This window comes from Stegodyphus dumicola, chromosome 3 (assembly GCF_044657685.1).
Source record: "Stegodyphus dumicola isolate Sdum_Otavi_A_Nest chromosome 3, ASM4465768v1".
Lineage (NCBI taxonomy): Eukaryota > Metazoa > Arthropoda > Arachnida > Araneae > Eresidae > Stegodyphus > Stegodyphus dumicola.
The window spans coordinates 228,751,660-228,773,012 of record NC_140770.1 but is presented as its reverse complement, the minus strand read 5'-3'; the positions used below and the strand labels follow the sequence as shown (position 1 = coordinate 228,773,012).

Here is a 21,353-nt window from a genome sequence, read left to right as displayed (position 1 = left end):
TTTTCTTTATGATTTTGAGGAACTTTTTAATTGGAATTACATATCTCAGATTAATATTTAAAAAGGTAAGATTCATAGTCATATTTTCAGAGTTCATTTTATATTCCTGACAGGGGCAAACTAGAGAAAAGGGTTTAATGATGTTAATTTCATAATATTCAATTATAGTGTTGAATAAAGAAAATCCATTTTCGTGGTATGGATATGATATAAAATTATGTGCTAAGGGAAAATTTAGCATTATTTTGCTATTTTATATCCCACCCTCCTTTTTTTTACTATTACTATTTCATTATTACAAATTTTTGCTGTTCGTCAGCTCTTTAGTCGACAACCTAATCGCTTAAATTTACAAGTGGGTTCTAAGAGTGACGTTTTCTCAGTGTCAAAGCTGATTGTTGACGATTCGTGATTCATAAAAGAGTGCCTAACACATGTTACGTGAGACAGTCTCGTAACCCCCAGCTCCATTTAATCCTTTCCATCTCATCCATTGACAGAGTAAAAGGAGGTGTAGGACGGAGGCGGGTGAGGCAGCCTCTAATCGCATCAAAGGAAGCTCGGCTTGGCGCGTGCGCAGAATTTAACGGTCGCGACGCCTTTTCCCCGCAGTGCCTAGGTGGAGCTTCTCTCCAAGGATGGAGTGTAGGTAGCCAAGGAGGCCGAAAACAAGATGGCCGATGGGGAAGAGATGCGGTTTAATAATGACGGTCTCGGGCCCTCTCCTTTTAAATCTCGGGCCCGGAAAGGGGCCCTGAAAAAGAAAAATGTCATTTGCGTCAAAGATCACCGTTTCATTCCTAGATTTTTCAAACAACCGACGTTCTGCAGCCACTGCAAAGATTTCATCTGGTGAGTACTTTGGTCTCTCTCTCCTTCGACTCCGCGTGTTCTCAGGTCGTTATAACCTAGGAGTGGGAGAGGTGGGGTAAGCCTCGTTTCACTGTCCCCCTCTTCCGTTTTCTGCCTCTCGAGGTTACGAGTTTCCACTGTGCCAAGAGTTGATGTAATATGCTTGATCAGTCTGAATGCCTGAACCCTTTACAGTAGCTGCGAGTTTTATTTTTTTAGATGAAGTTCTTCGTAAGGATAAAGGAATAAAAAGTTATCATCACATTTAAAATTCAATGAAAACGTTGCTTATCTTCAGAGTGACATAAAATAAAATATTATTTGATCTTAGAGTTTTGATATTTAGTAATGGAATTCTAAGAATAATTAATTTACTTTCAACCTGTCCTATAAAATAAGAAATCCGCGTACATTCTCACTTCTGAATGGCTTTGCTAAATTTCATTTTTATCTGTCCTTATTTCTACTATTTAGATAAATGTAAATGAAATTATAATAATTAAAAAATAATGTACACTGGTATTTAAACATTAAAACCGCATTATTTTTCGCTAGCGTTTAAATTAATTTTGTTTACACATGTAAAATACTTTTCTGAACAGCATAACATAATACTTCTGAGATTATGGCATTTATAAACATAATAAATGTTTCACAAGTACAAAATACATTTTAATCGCTTTTTAACTTTCCTACTTTTCTTCTCTTTTGCATAATACTCTTTTACATAATACATAATACTCCTATAAGAAGTTAAAATATATCGACGAAAATGTAAAGTATTTTCACAAGTACCCTGAGACGATATTTTTGTATCTAGTTAATAGATGTGGTAAGCAGTACATAAGACTAAAAGCGGATTTATGTTTCAAAATATTGCACAGTTTTTTTTTATAAAATTTTAAGAATAGTGCAGTAGATGAGGGTATTTTGATCTGATACTTTTATTGAAAGCTTTAAAAATAATAAAAACAGAAAATTCTGAAACATACATTTGAAATTTTTATTCAAATTAGCAGATACATATTCAGATTTATTATGAATTTATGATAAGACAAACATTTTCTGTATAAATTACTTTTGGAAGAAATGATCGTAAAGTACATAAAAGATGGTATAGAAATATCTCTGAAAATATTTTAAAAGCAATTTTAAATTCAGCATAAATTGCAATGGAATCTATTAAATTAATTAATAAGCACTTTCTTTTATATAATCTTCAAGTTTTAAATACTTAAATAACTTCCGTATTTTTAGTATATTTATCCTTTAACTATACTAATAAAGAAACTGAATAGATCCGAAAAGAAATTTATAATTAATTTCAAATGTTTTTTTCTCATTAAAGAGTTAAAATGCTTTAAAGTGTAGCTTTTATAAGAGTACTGATTTAGTATTTAGCTTTTCTGAAATTGTAGTTAATTCAGTTGAATATAAAGTAATGTTTTTCGTTTTTTTAAGTGAATTAATTGACATTGTCTATTATTACTCTTGAATACTTTTAGATAGTATGTATTACGAAATGTGATAGGTAATAAAAGCAATATCTATAATATTTAGTTAGAGGAAAACGTTTGCGTGCTATATATTTCTATCATAACTCTTTGTAAGAGTATATAATAGATCTATAAGATAACTGCTATTATAATATCTCAAAGATTAATCCCACAGATAAGGAATATTAAAACAAAAGAGCAAAAATTAATTCATGAAAAATTAGAAAGCTGAAGTGTAAGTAGAGAAGGAAAAACACAATATATGTCACAAAACAAAAACTAAGCACGATATTAATAGCAAATTTTTAATTATAATACAAAACAAACTATATTTTGAAGCTGTTAAACATACCAAGTTGAAAATAGTTAATATATCTATCTATGTTGCTCAAGACTTTTGGAATATTTTAGTAATAGTTCTCATATGTAATTTCAAGTCGAATTTCCTGTCACATCCTCGTGAGATCAGGTAATTTTATCTTTTTGATAAACTGTCGATTGAAAGCGAGATAGACAAAGTTACCATTTTTTATGAATAATCTTTTAACAGGCTAAAAGGAAATAAGATTCTCGTACTCACAGTTAAAAATTACTCTTCGAAAAAGGTAATTTGACCAATCCCATCTGTAATCGCTGCACGAAAGGGCTACGAACATACGGCTGGACAGATATGGTTTAAAAACAGCCCTATATGTTTACATTTAAGGATGAGAAGCGAGTATTTAAGTTGTTATATAAATACAGCGAAATGTCTTGGAATAGACGAGCCACAGATCCACACGATTTCGGTCTTCTTTTTCATGATCATCATAAATAACATCGCTGTCGGTGATGTTCAATACCGTTATTTAATTATCTTCTCAAACATAGCCACTTTTAAAAGCAGTCACCGTGAAAGCTTTCAGTGTTTTTAATTTTAAATCAATTAACTGATGTCTTTGACATTTAGAAGTTTGATATTTATGTTGCCTTAGCCATGTGATTAGAATCCTAACTAAACTGTTCGTAAAGGAAACTTAATAATTTTAAGTTTTTAAATTATATTTAACAGAAAAGTTTATTAAAATTAAATGCTTCGCTCTTTTTGTCTATCGTTTTACACAGGCTGCCAAGAAATACATTTCAGAGTTTCAGCTTTCATGTCTGTTGGTTTATCATCCATAAATATCGCATTTCTGACACAGGGAATAAAATTTGTCAAAGTTTACCAATTTTTAGAAATATTTCTAAAAAATGGTAATTTTATTAATTTTTTTCGGCAAGGTCTTAATTCAATTTTTTACGCATATTAACTTGAAGAAGTATTTATTGGCTATTCCTTCCCTTTCGGGGCTGACGAAATTTTATTTCCTTGCATTTTAGTCTCGAAATATGTATAGAACTTTTAAGTAGAAGGAATTAATTTTAAGATTAGGGATAATTAAGTTTGTAAACCACCCGAATCGCATCTTTTTCAACTGAATGATTTCGCAACATTTTTGGAAGTTCTGTCGATATATTAATTCTTTTATATTATATTTGCAACTGATAAATAGAAAAATCATCAAAACTTTTAAAACTTGTGACGCATCGTTGGAAAAATAGCGGAAGTTTCCTCATATTTTTTTTTCTTTCAGTCTATTTTAATATTCATAATGCATTAACTAAAAAGTTGAGAAAATTATGTGCTTACCTGCTTGGAAGCTGCACATTATCAAGTTTTCCTATCAGCATTTTAAAACCCGTTGATATCTTGAATGCAAGTGCAGGATTTTGCCCCTCAAGCAATCTTATTCTTATGAAAAAGTTTTTTTAATTACTGAAATCATTCTATTAATATCTGAAGCAAAATTTTCCCTTAAAATTAAAAAAAATCATATTTTAAGTTAGTGTTGTTCTTCTAACTGCATTTCGCTTTTTTAATTGAAACTATTGCTTAAGGTATTAAAAAGTAATTAAAAGCCTACATTCTTTTTGATAATTTTAATTCTGTTTCGAGGCTCAAAAAATAAAATTTTGCAACAATGTTATTTTTAGATGTTTAAGTTTTAGCAAAACAATAATTGACTTTCTATGGTTAAAGATTTTGCTGTAGAAATGCTTAGTTTTAATCAAGCAGTAGTTGAAATTTCGTCATTAAAGATGATACTCAAGAAAAATTCAGTTTCTTAAAATAAAAGTAATTCAATTTTTAGGATTAAAGATAAGCTTCAGGAACGATACGTCTTTAGCTATGCAGTAATGGACTATTTAAAATATTTTTAGAAAAATTAGTGTTCAACTGAGAAACAATTAATTTTTTATGATTTCAACCTTCAGTTCTAAAGTATTTAAAAGGGCGGGGGGGGAGTAAGGCTGCTCAGACAGAGAATCTGTCTGAAATGATTTTGAATGAAAAAAAACGTTCCCGTTAATTTGCAAATATCTACGTGCAGTATCTACGACGTATCTTTAAGCCATAGAATAATAAATTTTATTATTTAATTTATTATAATTTATTTATAATAAATTAATTTAAATTAAAATATCAGAATAATAACTCCAAATTACATTTGCGAATAAGATTCAACAGATTAATTATGGTGCATTTTATATGGTAATTTTAAAATTACCGGGAAGCCGATAAGTGATCGAGCGGCTGAGATAGCGAAACACTGATAGTCTGAGCTGCATTCCATTTCTGGTCATTGAATGGGCCAGCTGTGTGAGGTCTTTATGGTTTTCCTCACATGTTATGTAGATACAACTCAGTGTCTTAAAAAAGTTCTCCAGGAAGTTGTGCCTCCCTATAAAGGCCCGTAGATTCCTGCTTGCAGTAATTGAGTAATTTATCTAAATTTTCATCCAGGTTCCTTCCACAGAATGTTTTTCTTTTATTAACCTTAAGCTGAAATATAATTTTAAAACGAACTTTACAAAAATCTCTCTCAGATATAAGAACAGTAATTATGTTAAGTGTTTTATATTAAATAGTTTATATTAAACAGAACATACTTTTAGTTATAACAAAATAACAATGTCTTCAATCACGTGCAGTAAATAGTTGCTATCGGCATATTTCGTCTCATTTGAATAAATTTGTGTTTAGAAAAGAAGCAGAGAACAATGAACATAAACAATGAATATTTCAGAATATTTCACTGAAATTAACCGATGCTAGTAGCTTAATTTAAAATTGTATAGTAAAGCCACAGGTTGTTTAATGAACTGGAATGAAATCAACAAGCAGTTTGAGTAAGTTCCAAAGAGTGTCGGACTAATTTTATGTAGAATACTATCAGAAAGAGTGAGCTTCCAGGAATTTCGTTGCTCTTGGTGATCTTACCTTGGTTTGAAATCAAAATTTTATCTCTGTTTTTGAAGCTAGAAGACGCCAAATCGGAGAGAGATAATAAAACTTTAAAATACAATTTTAACCTAAGTTTTCATTTATACTAAAGTTGCTTTTCTTTTTAAGTCACGTGCATTTTTTTGTCGGAAGATTTATGCTTAAAAATGCATTTTGTGTTATTACCATATAAGGAATATAAATTCAAATATTTTTCAGCATATCATTGCTTAAGTACACGCACAGATTACAAGCAAACACTTGCGTTTGTTTGAAACTAATATTTTGGTGATATGGAATGCTAAATCTTTCAGTTCCAGTATACTTAACATCAAATATTGGATCTCTTTTCGGATTTTAGTTTAATTCCAGTACAAAAATTATAAAGCTCTTTTATATACGATGTTAATTATGTATAATAATATTTATATATAATTTATAAAAGTCTTTTTTTTGCAACGTGATAATATATTTCTACTTTGTTAAAGAAATATAACTTTCAAGAGGCACTGCGATTGGGTGTCAAAAGCAATCTTTTTTTAACTTGTGATAAGTGATGCCACCTAAAAGTAAAAATGAAGTCTTATGCATAAAAACGTAATAATATACAAAAATTCTTTTGATAAGTTTGAATGGATTTTGATCGGTAGTGCACAATTACACAATTACTGAAGAGTAATATGCAACACACAACGGGAATGATTTGGTGGAATTTTCGATAAGCTTTATTGGACAATTTAAACAACTTTTTTTTTTTTTTTTAAATGGTTCAGCGGCAAAGGCCACGAACCTAGAGTTTCTAACCTTTTAGCTTTAAGATACTCCGCGCTTTTTATATGCTTATTAAAAAGTAATTAACATGTTTTCTAATAACGTGTATTCAGTATACCTTAAATAATGATTATACTTGAATGAAAATTTTAACATTTTTATTTGACAAATACAATTACTATTGACGAATATAAAATTTTTGAAAGGTATATTTATATTTCAGCATTTAAATTATTTATTTATACAAATAATTTAAATTTGCATCGTCCAAATAAAACAATTCTTTGAGGAGATAATATTCCTAAAACGGTTACTCGTCACTAGGCATTGTAAATTTACGAAAATTTTCAATTAGTACTAGTAATTCTGTAAATCTTCCAATTAAAACTGCTGTATCAATAATTTGGTGATATATTTTCTTTCCAAAAATTTATTTAAAATATAAAAATACATCATATAAAAATAGTCATTTTATTTTAAACATAAAAGGCACTAAAATGCGAGAAGAAATATTCGAATATAAAACATAAAATAATGTAGCACATGTATAAAAGAGAGATTCAAACTATTTTTGATATGTTAACAAATTACTTATATGGACGGATATGTCTGAAACCATCTTTCACATACCATGCTTGTCTGATAATCGTTAAGAAATCGTATGCTGTTTTAATATATTATACTTTTAATTTTTACTACTGAAAATGCTATCATTCGTTTCTGAAAACTTGGTTTAATTAATTAATTATTTATTTATCAGAGGTGATTCCTCATGGAATATAAAGGTTTTGATGTTTATTAGAAATTTCAGGTTTTCTTTCAAAAAACTTCATAGCAGTAAAGCTATTAGCAATGGGTCTGGAAAATTTTCGGATTCGGTATTATATGTTATTTTTTGTAATTTAGTAGCATCTGTTTTGTTCTTATAAATGCACTCAGTTTATTACCTGGCTATTTCTTAAATTGCACATTTACTAGGTTTATTAAAAATTCCATAATATTCATTTTCTCAGTATTTGAAGCCATTTGTTTATTTTACTCAGAGCATTCATATATTCGTTACTCAAAATTGTACTTTGTCTTTTTAATTCGTCAAATATGAATTTCAGTGTAAAGATAGCGATGCATCAATCAAGATTTTACAACAAAGTGTTTCAATAATTTTCATGCTTAAAGTTTAATCAGTTTGAATGCTAATATTGTGTCAGAAAAATATGTTAAGTACACTGGCTATTAAAATACGTAAGATTTTAAATTTATGAAAAATTTTGTAACACATCACCGCCTAAACTTGTAACACTGATCGTATCCATATATTTTGTTTAATACCGATAAAGTAATGTCGATTTACCAGTAAAACGTTTAAGCTATTTTTGTGATTTACTGGTATTACAAATCCTATTCTCCACTGCTCTATTATGATTGAAACTACGAAATTATGATTTCTTTTTTCTATTTTGTATCAGTAGCTAAATTAATTAATTACTTGCAGTATTATTTAGTGTTCTAATGACTGTTTTATATTTTTAGAGTAGAAGAACCTTAATATTTTCTCATTTGACTTCCTAGATATACGAAATGTTGATTAAAATCAGTGGCCAATATCCTTGCAGGAGAAAAAAATCATGTTATATATTTAAAGTATTACGATATAATAACTTAGATTTTCAAATTCAGTTCTGTTATGGTTTGAGGTCATTTCTACTTATAAACTGAGTAGATCATACAAGATAAGCTACAAATTATATACGATCATATAAGATACTTAAAAGCTACAAATTTACTGTCGAGGTGGGATAGATGTTTGAATACAGAAAGAACATATTTCTTCTTTAAGAACAGAAATCTTCAGAAAACTAAAAACCTAATTCTTCTTTAGAGATGCTTGCATTGATTAAGTTGCATTTGACGGCACAATCATTGACAAAATGCTGACAAGATGATGTCCACAGGACTCTTTTAGTCTACACAGGTCTTCTAAAAATGTGATAACTTCCAGTTTAACAACATGAAAGACATCAGATTGCTGGCGTACTTAATGGCATTTTTCTGACTATGGCAGGCGACAGCTATTTGGAAAAATACATTGGTTGCTCAGTTTGCCGGGGACTCGAATTTCGAATCTAATCTCAAAAACTCAAGCCGTAATTATAAAGCGTAAGAAAAACTGGGAAAGATTTCTTGTATAAAACTCTTTAGCTACTCAATCAAATGTGTGATTCAGCTAACATATATCTCGGGCTTACGCTGGATATAAATACTTCTAAATACTACATATGGAGCTTATTGTAAACTGACGATTATCATGCAAAGTACTACCGCCATTAATTGGGGCACACCACCAAAATTTCTGACGTGGTATGAAAATTGGCATAAAGTACTTAATGAGCGTGTAATTGCGTACGGCACCTTCGTATTGAGAACTAATTTATTTATTTGTATAGGAAGGTTTTTAGTGTCTGCCTAATAGTTTCAACAGCTGTTCAACGTTTGAATTTATATATTTTTTACTATTCTGCTGTCTCTCTCGCATACTCACTCTTTTTTTTTCTTTTCCTTTCTTTTTGTACTATGGATAAATAACTTTAAATTAAAAATTAGTTAAACTGAATTAATAATTGACTGGAAGGGACTCTTAAAAATATGCACTGATGAAGCCTTTGGTTGAGTATACTGCGAATTTCAAACGGAAATGCAAGCATAGTAAAACTGGTGGTTTTAACAGATTTAAAAGTCATTGATGACAATTTTGATGTGTGATTAGATGCTTATCTATTTGCATTTTAAGAACATTTCACGTTTTGAATACAGCTGTCAAGAGTAACCGTAGAAATGAAAAAGGAATCATTAGACGCTCTATTTTTAAAATAAAATTTACGCATATGTTGTTTCATAAATAAATGTGCTCTTAAAATGTGCATTTGTTTTCCAATTAAGGTTTTCTCAGTCAGTAAGGTAAAAATTGTACACGTGCCCTTCGCAGTTAAAAGACTGATTACAAAATGTTTTGAATTGTCTTATTTTAACTATCTTAAAAAACAAGATTTTGATTAATTTTCATTTAGAATATCAAATTTGTTTTGAATTTTTGAATTCACAATTAGTTGTGAGCTATTAAACTCTTTTATTTTTCATATAGCTTTCTTAAATTATCTCTTACTCAATACATTATATTGTTCGGCACTCACAGTTCAAAAGGCAATACGCATTTATGTAAAGTTTCTAATATTTAAGAAAAATGAACTTAGGTCTCAAAGTCACAAAAGTTTCTTTATTTTATGTTTTTGGATCATTTATTGATTGAAATTACGAATTTTTGAATATTCAGCAGTCTTTTCGTTCACAAAGTTTCGATCCCGTTTCTGAAAGAAAAAAAAAAAAAAAAAAAAAAAAAAAAAAAGTATTTTTCGTAATTTTTTTGGCTGTCAGATTTCTGTTAATTAAATTACATCTTTTAATACTTTAAAAGCTATATTTTGTGTAGCAAAGCATTAGAGGTTCTTAGACGGCATTTTGGTTTCGGTAAGAAGATATCCTGTGATCATTTTTTTGAATTTTACGCGGATATTAGAAATTACTAGTTTGACTTTTCGCTTAAGTTTATCTTATTAAATATCACCAGCATTATAAATTATTAACACGGTCGAAGTTTTAATTTCTTCTATAAAATGTCATTTATGTGAGTCTTTGTTATAGCAGAACAAGTATAAATGTAATAGTATATATGTAATAGTAGTATCGTTTTCCTGCATATGGGCTTTCGTAGTGTGAGGATTATTTACATCCAAGCGGTAGGCAAGTAGAAGCGAATTACCAGTACGGAGGCAGTTGTTTTCTTTAACGTTTCCCACATCGAAACGCTTAACAATTAGATTGTACAGTATAACAAGCTGTATGCGCTCTGTAATTATAACAGATTATAATTTTTTATAATTGAGTTCATTGATATTTCAATGTAAATGCAAAAGAATTGCGAACATAAAAAAGAGAAAGAAATCTGAATAAAGCAGAGAAGAAAAATTGAAATAAAACATTTACCATTAGTTTTAAAGCCTTAATTGCTCTTAAATAAGAATATTTCATACACTGTTCTTTTATTTCAATCAGCAGGTTTCATGCAATCTTTTGATGTAAACTCATTTATTAGTGGTATAAAACTAATTTCAAATCAGAGTGCTTGCTGCCATTTTTAAACGTATTTCTTAATATATATATCTATATATATATATTCTTTTTTTTCCAAATTAAGAATGTTTTGAAAAAAGACCAGTTATTTAACTATAACTGATTAGTATAATAAGAAAAATGTTATCATATATGAATGAAAAGACAAAAGAAACTGAATTTCTCCAGTCTTCTTGTATCATCTTCAAGCCGTGATTGATTTCCTGAACTATGACCAACTCATATTCCGGAGGGTCAAGCGTTACATATTACGAGAGGATAAGTAATGGTTTTCGTATCAGTCTTTGATATATGATCTTATATTCGTAGGTCAAACTCCTTATTTTGGAAAAATGTTTGACCACTGAGCTACTTATTTGAAATCTTTGTCATTCATTTTGAAATTTCGTTAAGAAATCAGTATGAGTAATTTGTCGCATAAAATTGTATAAATGCTTAAGAAATTTGTGGTGCAAAATTAAGAAAAGCATGGATTCTCCAAGGCATATGTATTTTTAGCCCAAAAGGGAAATAAAACGGCGTTTCACTTTTCAAATTTCTGCCACCAAATATTAGAATAAAATATTAGAACCAAATATTGCATTATATTTAAAGAAATTAAATAATGAAGAATCTGCATGAATGTGTGTATGTTTCTCGCACTGTGAAAAAACATCGGTACCTAGAGACATCAACTTTTGAATAACGTAGTCCTCGGCTCTAATATTGCCATCTGGAAGCCTAAATTTGAATTTAGAGTTTGTTTTATCATCTATTTCATATTTTATAAAACTTTAACGAATTTTTGATTAACAAACTCAACGAGCAATGACATCACTGTCCGAAAAAAAAAATTATCTCCAGCGCGCTAGACTGTGAATCGGAAATTCTAAAGATATGCTCTTTTTAAATATTTTGTGATATTGCTGTTGAATTGAATTTTAATGTTTATGGGCGAAGAACATGATATTTAATAAATAAAGGTAAGAAACAAAATGTTAAAAAAACACCCCTTTGGACATAGTATAAAATCTGAAAGATTTTACACTTTTTGTAGTATTGAACTTATTATTTATTCATTGTAATTTATAATTAATGCCTTTAAACTATAAACTTTTATTATTTAATCTGATTACGGGTTGATGGGAATTAACTGTAGACTGTAGATATCTGGAAAAAACTCCAGGTAGCCATAATGTGCCAGCCAAATGGGCTGCTAGATGAATTATTGTTTGGTTTGGTTTATTTAATTATGGCAAAGCACACTAGGGCTATCTGCCTAAAGGGAGGGATGCCTTCGTGGAGGACTTTCTAAGGGAAACTGAATCGTATACATGTTACACATGCTAGATGAATTATGATTAAGGATGCTGGAAGAACTGTGAATATAATCATAAACTCTATTGAATAGACACGCTATATACTAGACTATTATTTAGATAATAACTTTTATAAAAACGGACTGGTAAATATCGTTGATGATTAGGGAAAAGTGAATTAACATGATTTGAATCACCATTACAAAAGCATCACTCGCTGCGAATTGACATGTTTTAAATGAATTTACTTGTTTTGAATGACCATAAAAAGCATTACTAAACACCATTTAGGTATTTGAGTATTTTATAGATTATCCACATCGCTTTGTTTAACTTTAGGGAAAATTCCTACATTTGATTTTTCGTTAATCTGCCACTCTGAGTTTGTTCATGTTTGCACATGAAGAGACTATCAATTGTATTAAAAACTTGTGCTTAATCGTTAAGATATTCGAAATTTTTCAACAAGCAGAAATACATATTAAAGCCGATATTTTTTACTCGAGGCTAATGCATATCGTTGTGCTGCTGTGACTTATCTCTCTTGTCTGACAGTAACAAGAAGACAAGCCTAAGAAATTCATCTGGGTAAGATGTGCAAGATTGTGCCTGTTTTTGTCAAGAGCCAGGAACACCATATAGGTGACAGTGCGATATCGCTCAATTCCTCTCCCAATTTTGATGGAGAGGAACCCAGGGGGTGACGGGTCTCTCAGCCCTCTTTCCCTACCACCAACCTCTGAGGACTTTCGGCTGGCCTCATATTTAAAGTGCCCCATGCCGCACGGACACTATATACTTACAAACATACATGTCTTGTGCGGGACTCGAACCCGGGCCTTTGGTACCGTAGCAGACTCTCCTAACCATTACATCGTCTGGGCGGCATGCATATCGTTCAATGATGTACATGGCGTCTGAATATCATTAGCAAAACGCAGTGTGGTTGACATATACTTTGTCCCTCCATAGTCAAACACTTAACTCCATAGTCATTTAAACATATTTGTTACCAATATAGAAGGCTCATAGTTGTCCATATATAATACTATAGAAATCATCATTACTTTTACTACGATTTATTTGCCATTCTTCGTGTACCGAATCAAAGCGAATTTACTAAGTAATAGAAAACAGTATTCTTGGAAAATTGTAAACCATTTCTCTTATTTTCATAAGCGCATGTAATGGCGTTTAACGACCGAAGAGTACTGAACATTTGTATGCTACCCATGCAAATTATGCTTGTCATTGTTTAGTAATCATTTGTAAAAAGAACATTAAAAATAATTTTTTCTGGCATTATTTTCGATTTTTGAAACATTTTACATCAAATTTTGTATTAGAATATTTGTTGACAATATTTATTTGTAGAAAATTATGTTAGTATTAAATTCACTATACGTTGTTTATTACATTATAAAATAGCTAATATTTATGATTAAAATACATTAAAGGTTCTAACAGTTTATTTAAAATCGGTTTATTTGTTTTTTTAATGATATATTTATACACATATTCGCTGTGAAAATAGGAATATTAAATAATGACTGCTATCATTAATCACTCGTTCAGACATCAACCAGCATCTCAAGTTCTAGTCGGAAAAGAACAGAATATGATTTGATTTTTGTTAAACAGCTTAATTCATGGATGGTGTCAAACCTTTCCTCAGTGATTTCTACCGTACTACCGTTTTATTATTAATTCAGAAAGTTAAAATGAGATAGTAGTAAATGATCAGAACATGACTAACTTAATGTTAAATTAGTTAATGTTAAACCAACAATGTTAAATTATAATAAAACATTTTAAATTTCGTGTAACTTAATATCAGGCCACTGGAAAAGAATGCTGTCCTATCATGCATTAAGTAAACTATTTCTGTTTCTATTATGCATGGTTCCTTACAAGGATATAGGGTAAGACTGTTCAAGTCGTACCACAGTTTAAGTCCTACCTTTTAAATATTAGGCGTAATATCAGGCCAACTCCGCGTCTGCAGGGAAAACGAGTAACCCCCTAGTCAACTGTATTCCCATCGTGTTAGTCTCCTCGTAATGCACGCTTAGACAAAAAAAAAAAAAAAAAAAAAAAAAAAAAAAAAAAAAAAACAACGACGCACCGCGACACAACGAGAAGATATAAAGCAAAGTAGACACAAATTGATATGCATACAGGTTTCGACAGAAAATGCAAAATTTTATATTTTGGCTGCCAATAAATGAACGGTTGTTGCTACAGCGCATCTGATCTGCGCAACTGGCAGGGTATTTAAGAGGAGAAATTACGATTCCAGATCATAAATTCTTCACGAATTTCATTCCGTGTACTCTGATAGACAGTAACTATGCCTCGCATACAGGTGCGCGAACGATATGCGCAGACGTCAGATTTTAAGAGGTGTCGTGACGGTCGGATTAAAGAAACCGGTTCGTCTTACTGGCGAATAGCTCGACATTTGAGCAGGAGCGATGCCACTATTAGACGATGTTGGCAGGAATGGGTGAACCATGGCCGCACACAGCGTCAAGAAGGAAGCGATAGGCCTAGAGAAACGACAGTATGTGAAGACCGAGCAATTGTCAGTGTGGCACTCACAGCCCCAGATGCATCATTATCATCCATTGTACGTGCAACTAGTGCTTCAGTGACCGCAAGGACCATCCATAGACAGCTCACAGGAAGGAGGCTGAGGTCACAGCGCCCCTTGCGCCGACTACCATTGACCTCTGTACAACATCAAGCCCGTTTGCAGTGGTTTCACGCTCATTCGCACTGGAATGTCACTGACTAGAGTACAATAGTCTTCAGTGATGAGTCCCGCTTTGAACTGAGCCCCGATGACCAGCGAAGGCGAGTCTGGAGACGCCCCGGACAGCGGTGTGATACCAACCTGTCTGTCTTCCGACAGACAGGCCGACAACCGGGAGTGATGGTCTGGCGTGCCATTTCATTTCATAGTAGGACCCCTTTGGTTGTCGTCCGTCGCAACCTTACATCACAGCTGTACGACGTTCTAAGGCCCGTTGTGTTGCCCTTCATGTCACGCCACCCTGGGCTTACATTTCAGCAAGATAATGCCCGCCCCCACACTGCACATGTTTCTACTGCTTGCCGAACATTACCTTAGCCAGCAAGGTCGCCGGATATCTCTCCTATTGAACACGTTTGGAGCATTATGGGCAGGGCCCTCCAACCAGCTCTGGATCTAACGCGCCAGTTGGGCCGAATTTGGCACGATATCCTTCAGGAGGACATCCGCAACCTCAATCAATCGATGCCAAGCCGAATAACTGCTTGCATAAGGGCCAGAGGTGACAAACGCATTACTTACTTTTTCACTTTGTGGAGCTCTATCACTTCAATAAATCATCGAATTTTTCTCAAATTGTAAGCATTAGTTTTTATGTACATGAATATCATTTCTACCGATTTTCGTCCCATTCAGGTAACTCTTTCTAGGTGCGTCGTTTTTTTTGTTTTTTTGTTTAAGAGTGTATTTGTGAGAAAGATCGAGAAGAGAATATGGTTCAGTACCTAAAATGCAAAGGATGGGTGCCGACTTACGTACTGAAGTTGATTAAGAAAATGAAAAAAATATTTTTATGATCATTGCAGTGATTAATTATAGAAATAAATTAATTTACTATAACTGTCCTATTTTAAACGTAGTACGGTTTAGAATACTAGTTGTCCAAGTCGTATTAAGTTCGTGTTCATAAATTTTATTAATTTTATCCAAGAGAGTAGACTCTATGGAATTTTATTGTAATAAATGTTAGCAAAGACAACGCAAGATATTATTATCACACATAATTTTTGTTTTTCATAGATCCTATGATTTATACCTTTTTTTTTCTTACGAGGTGCGACTTACGCAACCTTACACTATGCATACATCAAAAACTTAAATTATCAGTTTATTGTAGTAGTAGATGAAACCATCCTAGAAAAACTCTAAAGTTGTATTAAAAGAAACCCTATTTCACTTTAAAAACATGAAGCAGAAGTTAAGATAATTCCATATTATTTTTGAAAATCTGAAAACAAATTTCAAAAATTTGTTTAATAGATAATGTTGCGCCCCTTATTTTGGTATTTTACGAGAAAATATTTTGTCTTTTCGAAGGATGAATGGAAAATTGAATTTTGCCTAACTTTAAAACGAAGGAGATCCTCATTCCTAATTTCCATATTTTCCCGATGATTTCAGTCTTTGATTAACGTCATTAAAGACGAGCATTCTTATATAAGAATTTTCTGAAATTATAAATTATCTAAGAAACATTTTCACCTACAAGCTTTAACCTCAACAGCTTGCAGCTACAATTTGAGGTGGCTGAAAAAGTCTTTTATGCCTTATTTATTAAGTGAGATAAAAGGTGCTTAGAACATAAAATATAATTGATTGATAATATAAAAATAAAAGTTTAGAGATGCTAAAAAAACAAAAGTCATCTATAAAAATGCATAGTATAGCTTGCTTTTTTCTTTATCACATACCTTTTGTACCTTTCATAGCATTTTTGGCTGTATTTCATTTTCGGCTGCTTAATTCTTCCAATAGAGTATGCTTTTACAAGAAGCAAATTCTAGTTCAAGCATAAGAACTATTTAATTATGCTTTTGCATAAGAACTATTTAATTATGCTTTTCAAGGAAATTCAGGTTCACAAAAACATTAAAACAAAAATAAAAGGAATCAGAAGTGTGTGCAAACTTAATGAATTCATGATCTTAAGTCTGTAAATTTTAAAACTAACCGAAACAGAATATATCCAATTTTTTAATTTAATTTAATTGAGACGTGAAATCATTTATATCTGTTACTCAAATTAGTAATTAAAAATCTATTTTTCACTACTGGTGAGATTGGAAATGGACTCCGAAAGAGTATCCCTTTAATAAATATTTATTAAATTTTGTTATAGCATTAGTAATGAAAAAGTTCCAGAATTTGAATCAGAGCCCAACGTTAGAGCAAGAATTGATTAAAACTTACCTTAAACAACTGAAATCTGTAACTTCAAGTAAAAATAAAATAAATATGGTTTCGGATTTCATATATCTGAAAAATAACCGTGTATTTAAAAAACATTTTACTCATATAACTGTAGAACTTTTGCGATGGAAATATACAACAAAATTTTACTTCTATGATATCATATGCAGGGTTCAATGAAAATGCTTTAGTATACTCATCAGTGCTTTTCTCTCAGTTACGTCACTTGTGCTCTCAGTTTGTAGTTTATAAGTACTTCTTTCAATAAAATCCTGATCTATGTCTGTGTGATAAAATTATTAAACGTTTCGAAATTATTAATAACTGAAATAAAGTGTCTGACTTCTTTTCAAAAGGTCTGTTAAATTAGTTGTTATATATATTAAAGATGACTTTTTTCTTTTGAAGCATCATAATTATTTGGAAGTAAGTATTATCAGTATCGTCGATTTGAAAGTAAATTTTATCAGTATCATTATTTTTCAGTATCATTGAAGTTTGCACCTCAGAACTAATCATGACAATGTTAAATGCAATTTAAGAATGTCAGCTTTTTGAGACAGGTTTAGGCATTAATTTAGATAATTTATAGCAAACTCAGATTCAAGAACGTCGTTTCATTAGTTGACAGAAGAAGTTATGTAATCCTTTGTTCAGAATTGATTGTTTGAAAAGACTTCTTTTAGATTTAGCAGTTGAGTCTGGTAAAACTTTAATCAGAGTTGACTGCTCAGTGTAGTAAAACTCATATTTGAGTTAACTGTTCAGTATTTGATTCTATATTAAAAAAGATTGGATTATCTTGTTAAATAAATAGTAAAGAACTATAGGGGTCGATCAAAAATATTTGATGTATCACATTATGCCAAAGCATACTAGGGATACCTGCATAAAGTGGAATGTTCTCTTGAAAAGAACTTTAACCCTTTGACTACGAATTAAAGAATTACATTTTTCTATCTAAGTGAACAAAATATGTCATGAATAAGGTAAATTTAGCATTTGGGACTTTTTGACAAACGAATTCCAAACCAAAAGCTGAAACACATATGTCCTATCCGTAGTTAATTGTAGGATACAGATGTCTCACACGTAGCGATCGACTTATTATAAGCACAGCTATTATTCTAGAAAACTTTATTATATGAAATAGAACTTACATCGTATGGTACAAGGTAAAGCATTCTTTACATAACACAACATTACACATTGGACAACTCATATTTATTCTTTCCTCCATGTTTATATGTGTACAACGAGCACAGGGGCGTTTTAATTTTCCAGCTATTGGAAGATGATCTCCAATTTTCAGGAGATTCCTTTTTAACCCAGCAGTAAATTTAAACGTTTACCAGACTAGTTGATTCTATATAGCGCATTTTTTGCAATCCAAAGAAAGATGCTAAATTCGAGAGGATTCATTAAAACACATTTTATTTGAAACCTTAAACAGACTATCGACAATGTCGAATGATCTTTCAACTTTCAGTACAAATAAATATTCGGCTTGAGCCAAATCCGATTTCAATCAAATTTGGTGTGAACATAAGTTGATATAATACAAACAAAATAAACATTCAGCAGTTTTAATAGACACTCATGTTCGTGCGTAACACTCATGGGAGTCTGAAGGTCGGAAACAGCCGTTCCAGAATACACAAAAGAAATTGGTTAATAGGGGGTAGGATCCCTCTTACAGCCATACAGGCCTCGCAGCGTGATGTCATACTGGAAATAACGCAGTTTTTCAGTGCCTGTGGCAATTGGTCCCATTCATTCAGCAACGCTATTTTCAGTTCCTGGATGGTTCTTGAAGGGGGGTTGCGAGTTGCAATTGCCCTCTCCAGAGCGTCCCAGAGATGCTCTATAGGGTTGAGGTCTGGCCAATCCAACTGGCGAATATCCTCACTCTCGAGAAATTCGTTGACCCAAAGAGCTCTATGTGGCCTCGCGTTATCATCCTGTAAGATGAATTCGGAGCTCATTGCACCCCGGAAAAGGCGAACATAGGGCTCCAAGACCTCATTCCTACACCTCACACCAGTCACAGAGCCCCTGTCAAAGACGTGGAGAGGTGTGCGGCCATCCAACGTGATGCCTGGCCAGACCATTACACCGCCACCGCCATAATTGTTGATTTCGCGGACACTGGAGGGTAGGTAGCGGGTCCCTGGCTCTCTCTATATGAAAGTACGGCGGGAATTGGTGTTTGGGATAAAACGGGACTCGTTGGTTGAACAGAACGGTCGCCCATTGCTCCGTACTCCAATTACTATGCTGCCTGCACCGTGCTAATCGGACTCTCCTGTCCGTAGACGGGAGCGGGACACAAATAGCTGGTCTTCTGGCAAACAATTCTCTCTCATTCAGTCTTTTGGAAACAGTGTTCCTTGTTACACGGGTTCCTGTGGCTGCATACGGGTCCCGAGAGAGCTGAGAGGCTGTAGCGCCTCTGTTACGCCTGAAATGGGCAAATAGCGATCTTCTCTGGCCGTCGTGGCTCTTGGACGACCTTGCCCAGGCTTTCTCTCGATGGATACAATATCCTGGAACTGTTTCCCTAGTTTACACATGACTCTGGGCGTTAAATTAAGCTCTCTGTATATCTGGACTTGCGATTGGCCTGCTTCTAGCCTCTCCACAATTCGCCACCTCATTCCATCATCTAAACGTTAGTGGTGACTCATTTTTACCGTTCCGATGGGAATTTTATCTAGAAGCAATGCTTTTTACTTTATTTCAGTTCTTTTTATGCAATTCGATAAAATATGCAAATTCTCTTAATGTATTTCACCAGTGTAGTTTCTGTTCAATGGTTCCCATTATTATACTCATAATTAAAGCTAACCTGCATGCGGAGAGAAAGATGCAAGTGGCATACATCCGTTTCGTAATGTGAATTCTGTAATATGTAAAATGAAAAGCTTCAAACTATATTAGAAACTGTTAAATTAATAAGCTATTAAATTTTGTTAATTAAAATAAGCTATTAAATTTTGTTAGTGTGAACTAACTGAAGTGAAATCCTTTTCGTATAAATCAAGGTAAAGATATGTTTATAAAAATTGAATTTGTATATTTTTGCAAACGTCATCTACGACAATAATATTGTTTATGACTCTATTTAGAATAAAATATAGTTCAAACAAATATAGTTCAAACTTCCATTTTAAATTTATGATTAGCTCACCAGCGCCGAGCGCTAAAGTCGCTGAACCCTGGCAGCTCGGTCCGGGATTCGAGTTTCAGCGAGCGGGCTGCCTGCATGGGGGCTTTCGTGGTTTTCCTTTATGTGTATTGTGGATCGAGCCGGTTTCCCTTAAAAGTCCTTCATAAAGCATCTCTTCTTTTGGCGGATACCATTGCGCGTAATCAATTAAAAAGTCAATAAATTATTAACTATAATCAACTGAAAGTATTTTTAAGTCTTGTAAAGAAAGTAGTGGCTGCACATTTTGCGGTGATTTTTATGATTTTATTGTAAACGAAAGTTATAGTAAGTATTTGGTTTTTTTGATTTTAATATTTTATGTTCAAAGGTAATCGAAAATCGTGCGTTTCTTTCTCTACATACACAGTGATAGCTGGATATACATTTCTTTTCAAAAAGTGTAAGAAAAGGATCCAGGAAGTAATAGGAGATCCTATCTGAGTTGGATGAGGAGAAGAACCTGTATCCTCGATCTGCTTGATCCCAGTCTTTCGTCTAAGTTGCTGCACCATTTTGTTGTAAAAGATATCTGGAGTATGATACTGGCTACATTTTGTTCATGTGTTGGGCAATGGAATCTAATGCCACTTCTTTGGCAAGGTGATCTGCTTGTTCTTTACCATCGTAGCCTGATTGCCCACGTATCCAGTAGATGCTGATTTGAAGTTCTCACATGGAGTTTCTTGCACTATTTGAGATGTGGGTTTTAAATTAGAAACTGTTTCGATTGCTGGTTGATTATTATAATGGTGATTTTACCCGTTCTTATTTCAATTGTAAGGGTTGCTGCAAACTTTAGCGCAGTTATTTCAGCTTAAACTGATTGAAGCGATTTTCTCAGGTGTGGGCTGTGTTTAATATTTCATTGAAGAAATATACAGTGTCGAACTTAGACTTCAGCTTCTTAGCCATCCATGTAAACTATTAGATACATTATTATGAGAACGTTTTACTTTTGCTCTAAGATTTAATCTTTGCGACTAAGTGTGTTGCGTATAAGGCTCTTGGATGTTTGTATTCTTGTGGTTTAATTATTTTGCCCATAATATGCTGCTTGTTGCTTAAATTGTTGAACTTGATCTTTTGTGATCTCTTCTTTTTCTAATATAGATAGGGGTAATATGCTGGAGGGCAGCGTCATTGGTGATGTGGCTCTGTATTCCTTAATACAATGATAGCTAGCAGAACTGAGTTTTGAATGGCGACCATTAATCTTTTCCTTCCTAGG

The 21,353-nt window shown here is 32.4% G+C and overlaps 1 protein-coding gene across 1 annotated transcript in view; it reads left to right on the top strand.

The window, feature by feature from the left end:
* The first annotated feature begins 605 nt into the window (after window positions 1-605).
* Window positions 606-21,353, top strand: part of Pkc53E (Protein C kinase 53E) — a 154,695-nt gene continuing 133,947 nt past the window's right edge. The window contains exon 1 of the mRNA XM_035349877.2: window positions 606-852. Within this exon, the coding sequence (XP_035205768.1) occupies window positions 674-852 (179 nt within the window). The 5' untranslated portion in view covers window positions 606-673. The remainder of the gene's footprint in view (window positions 853-21,353) is intronic.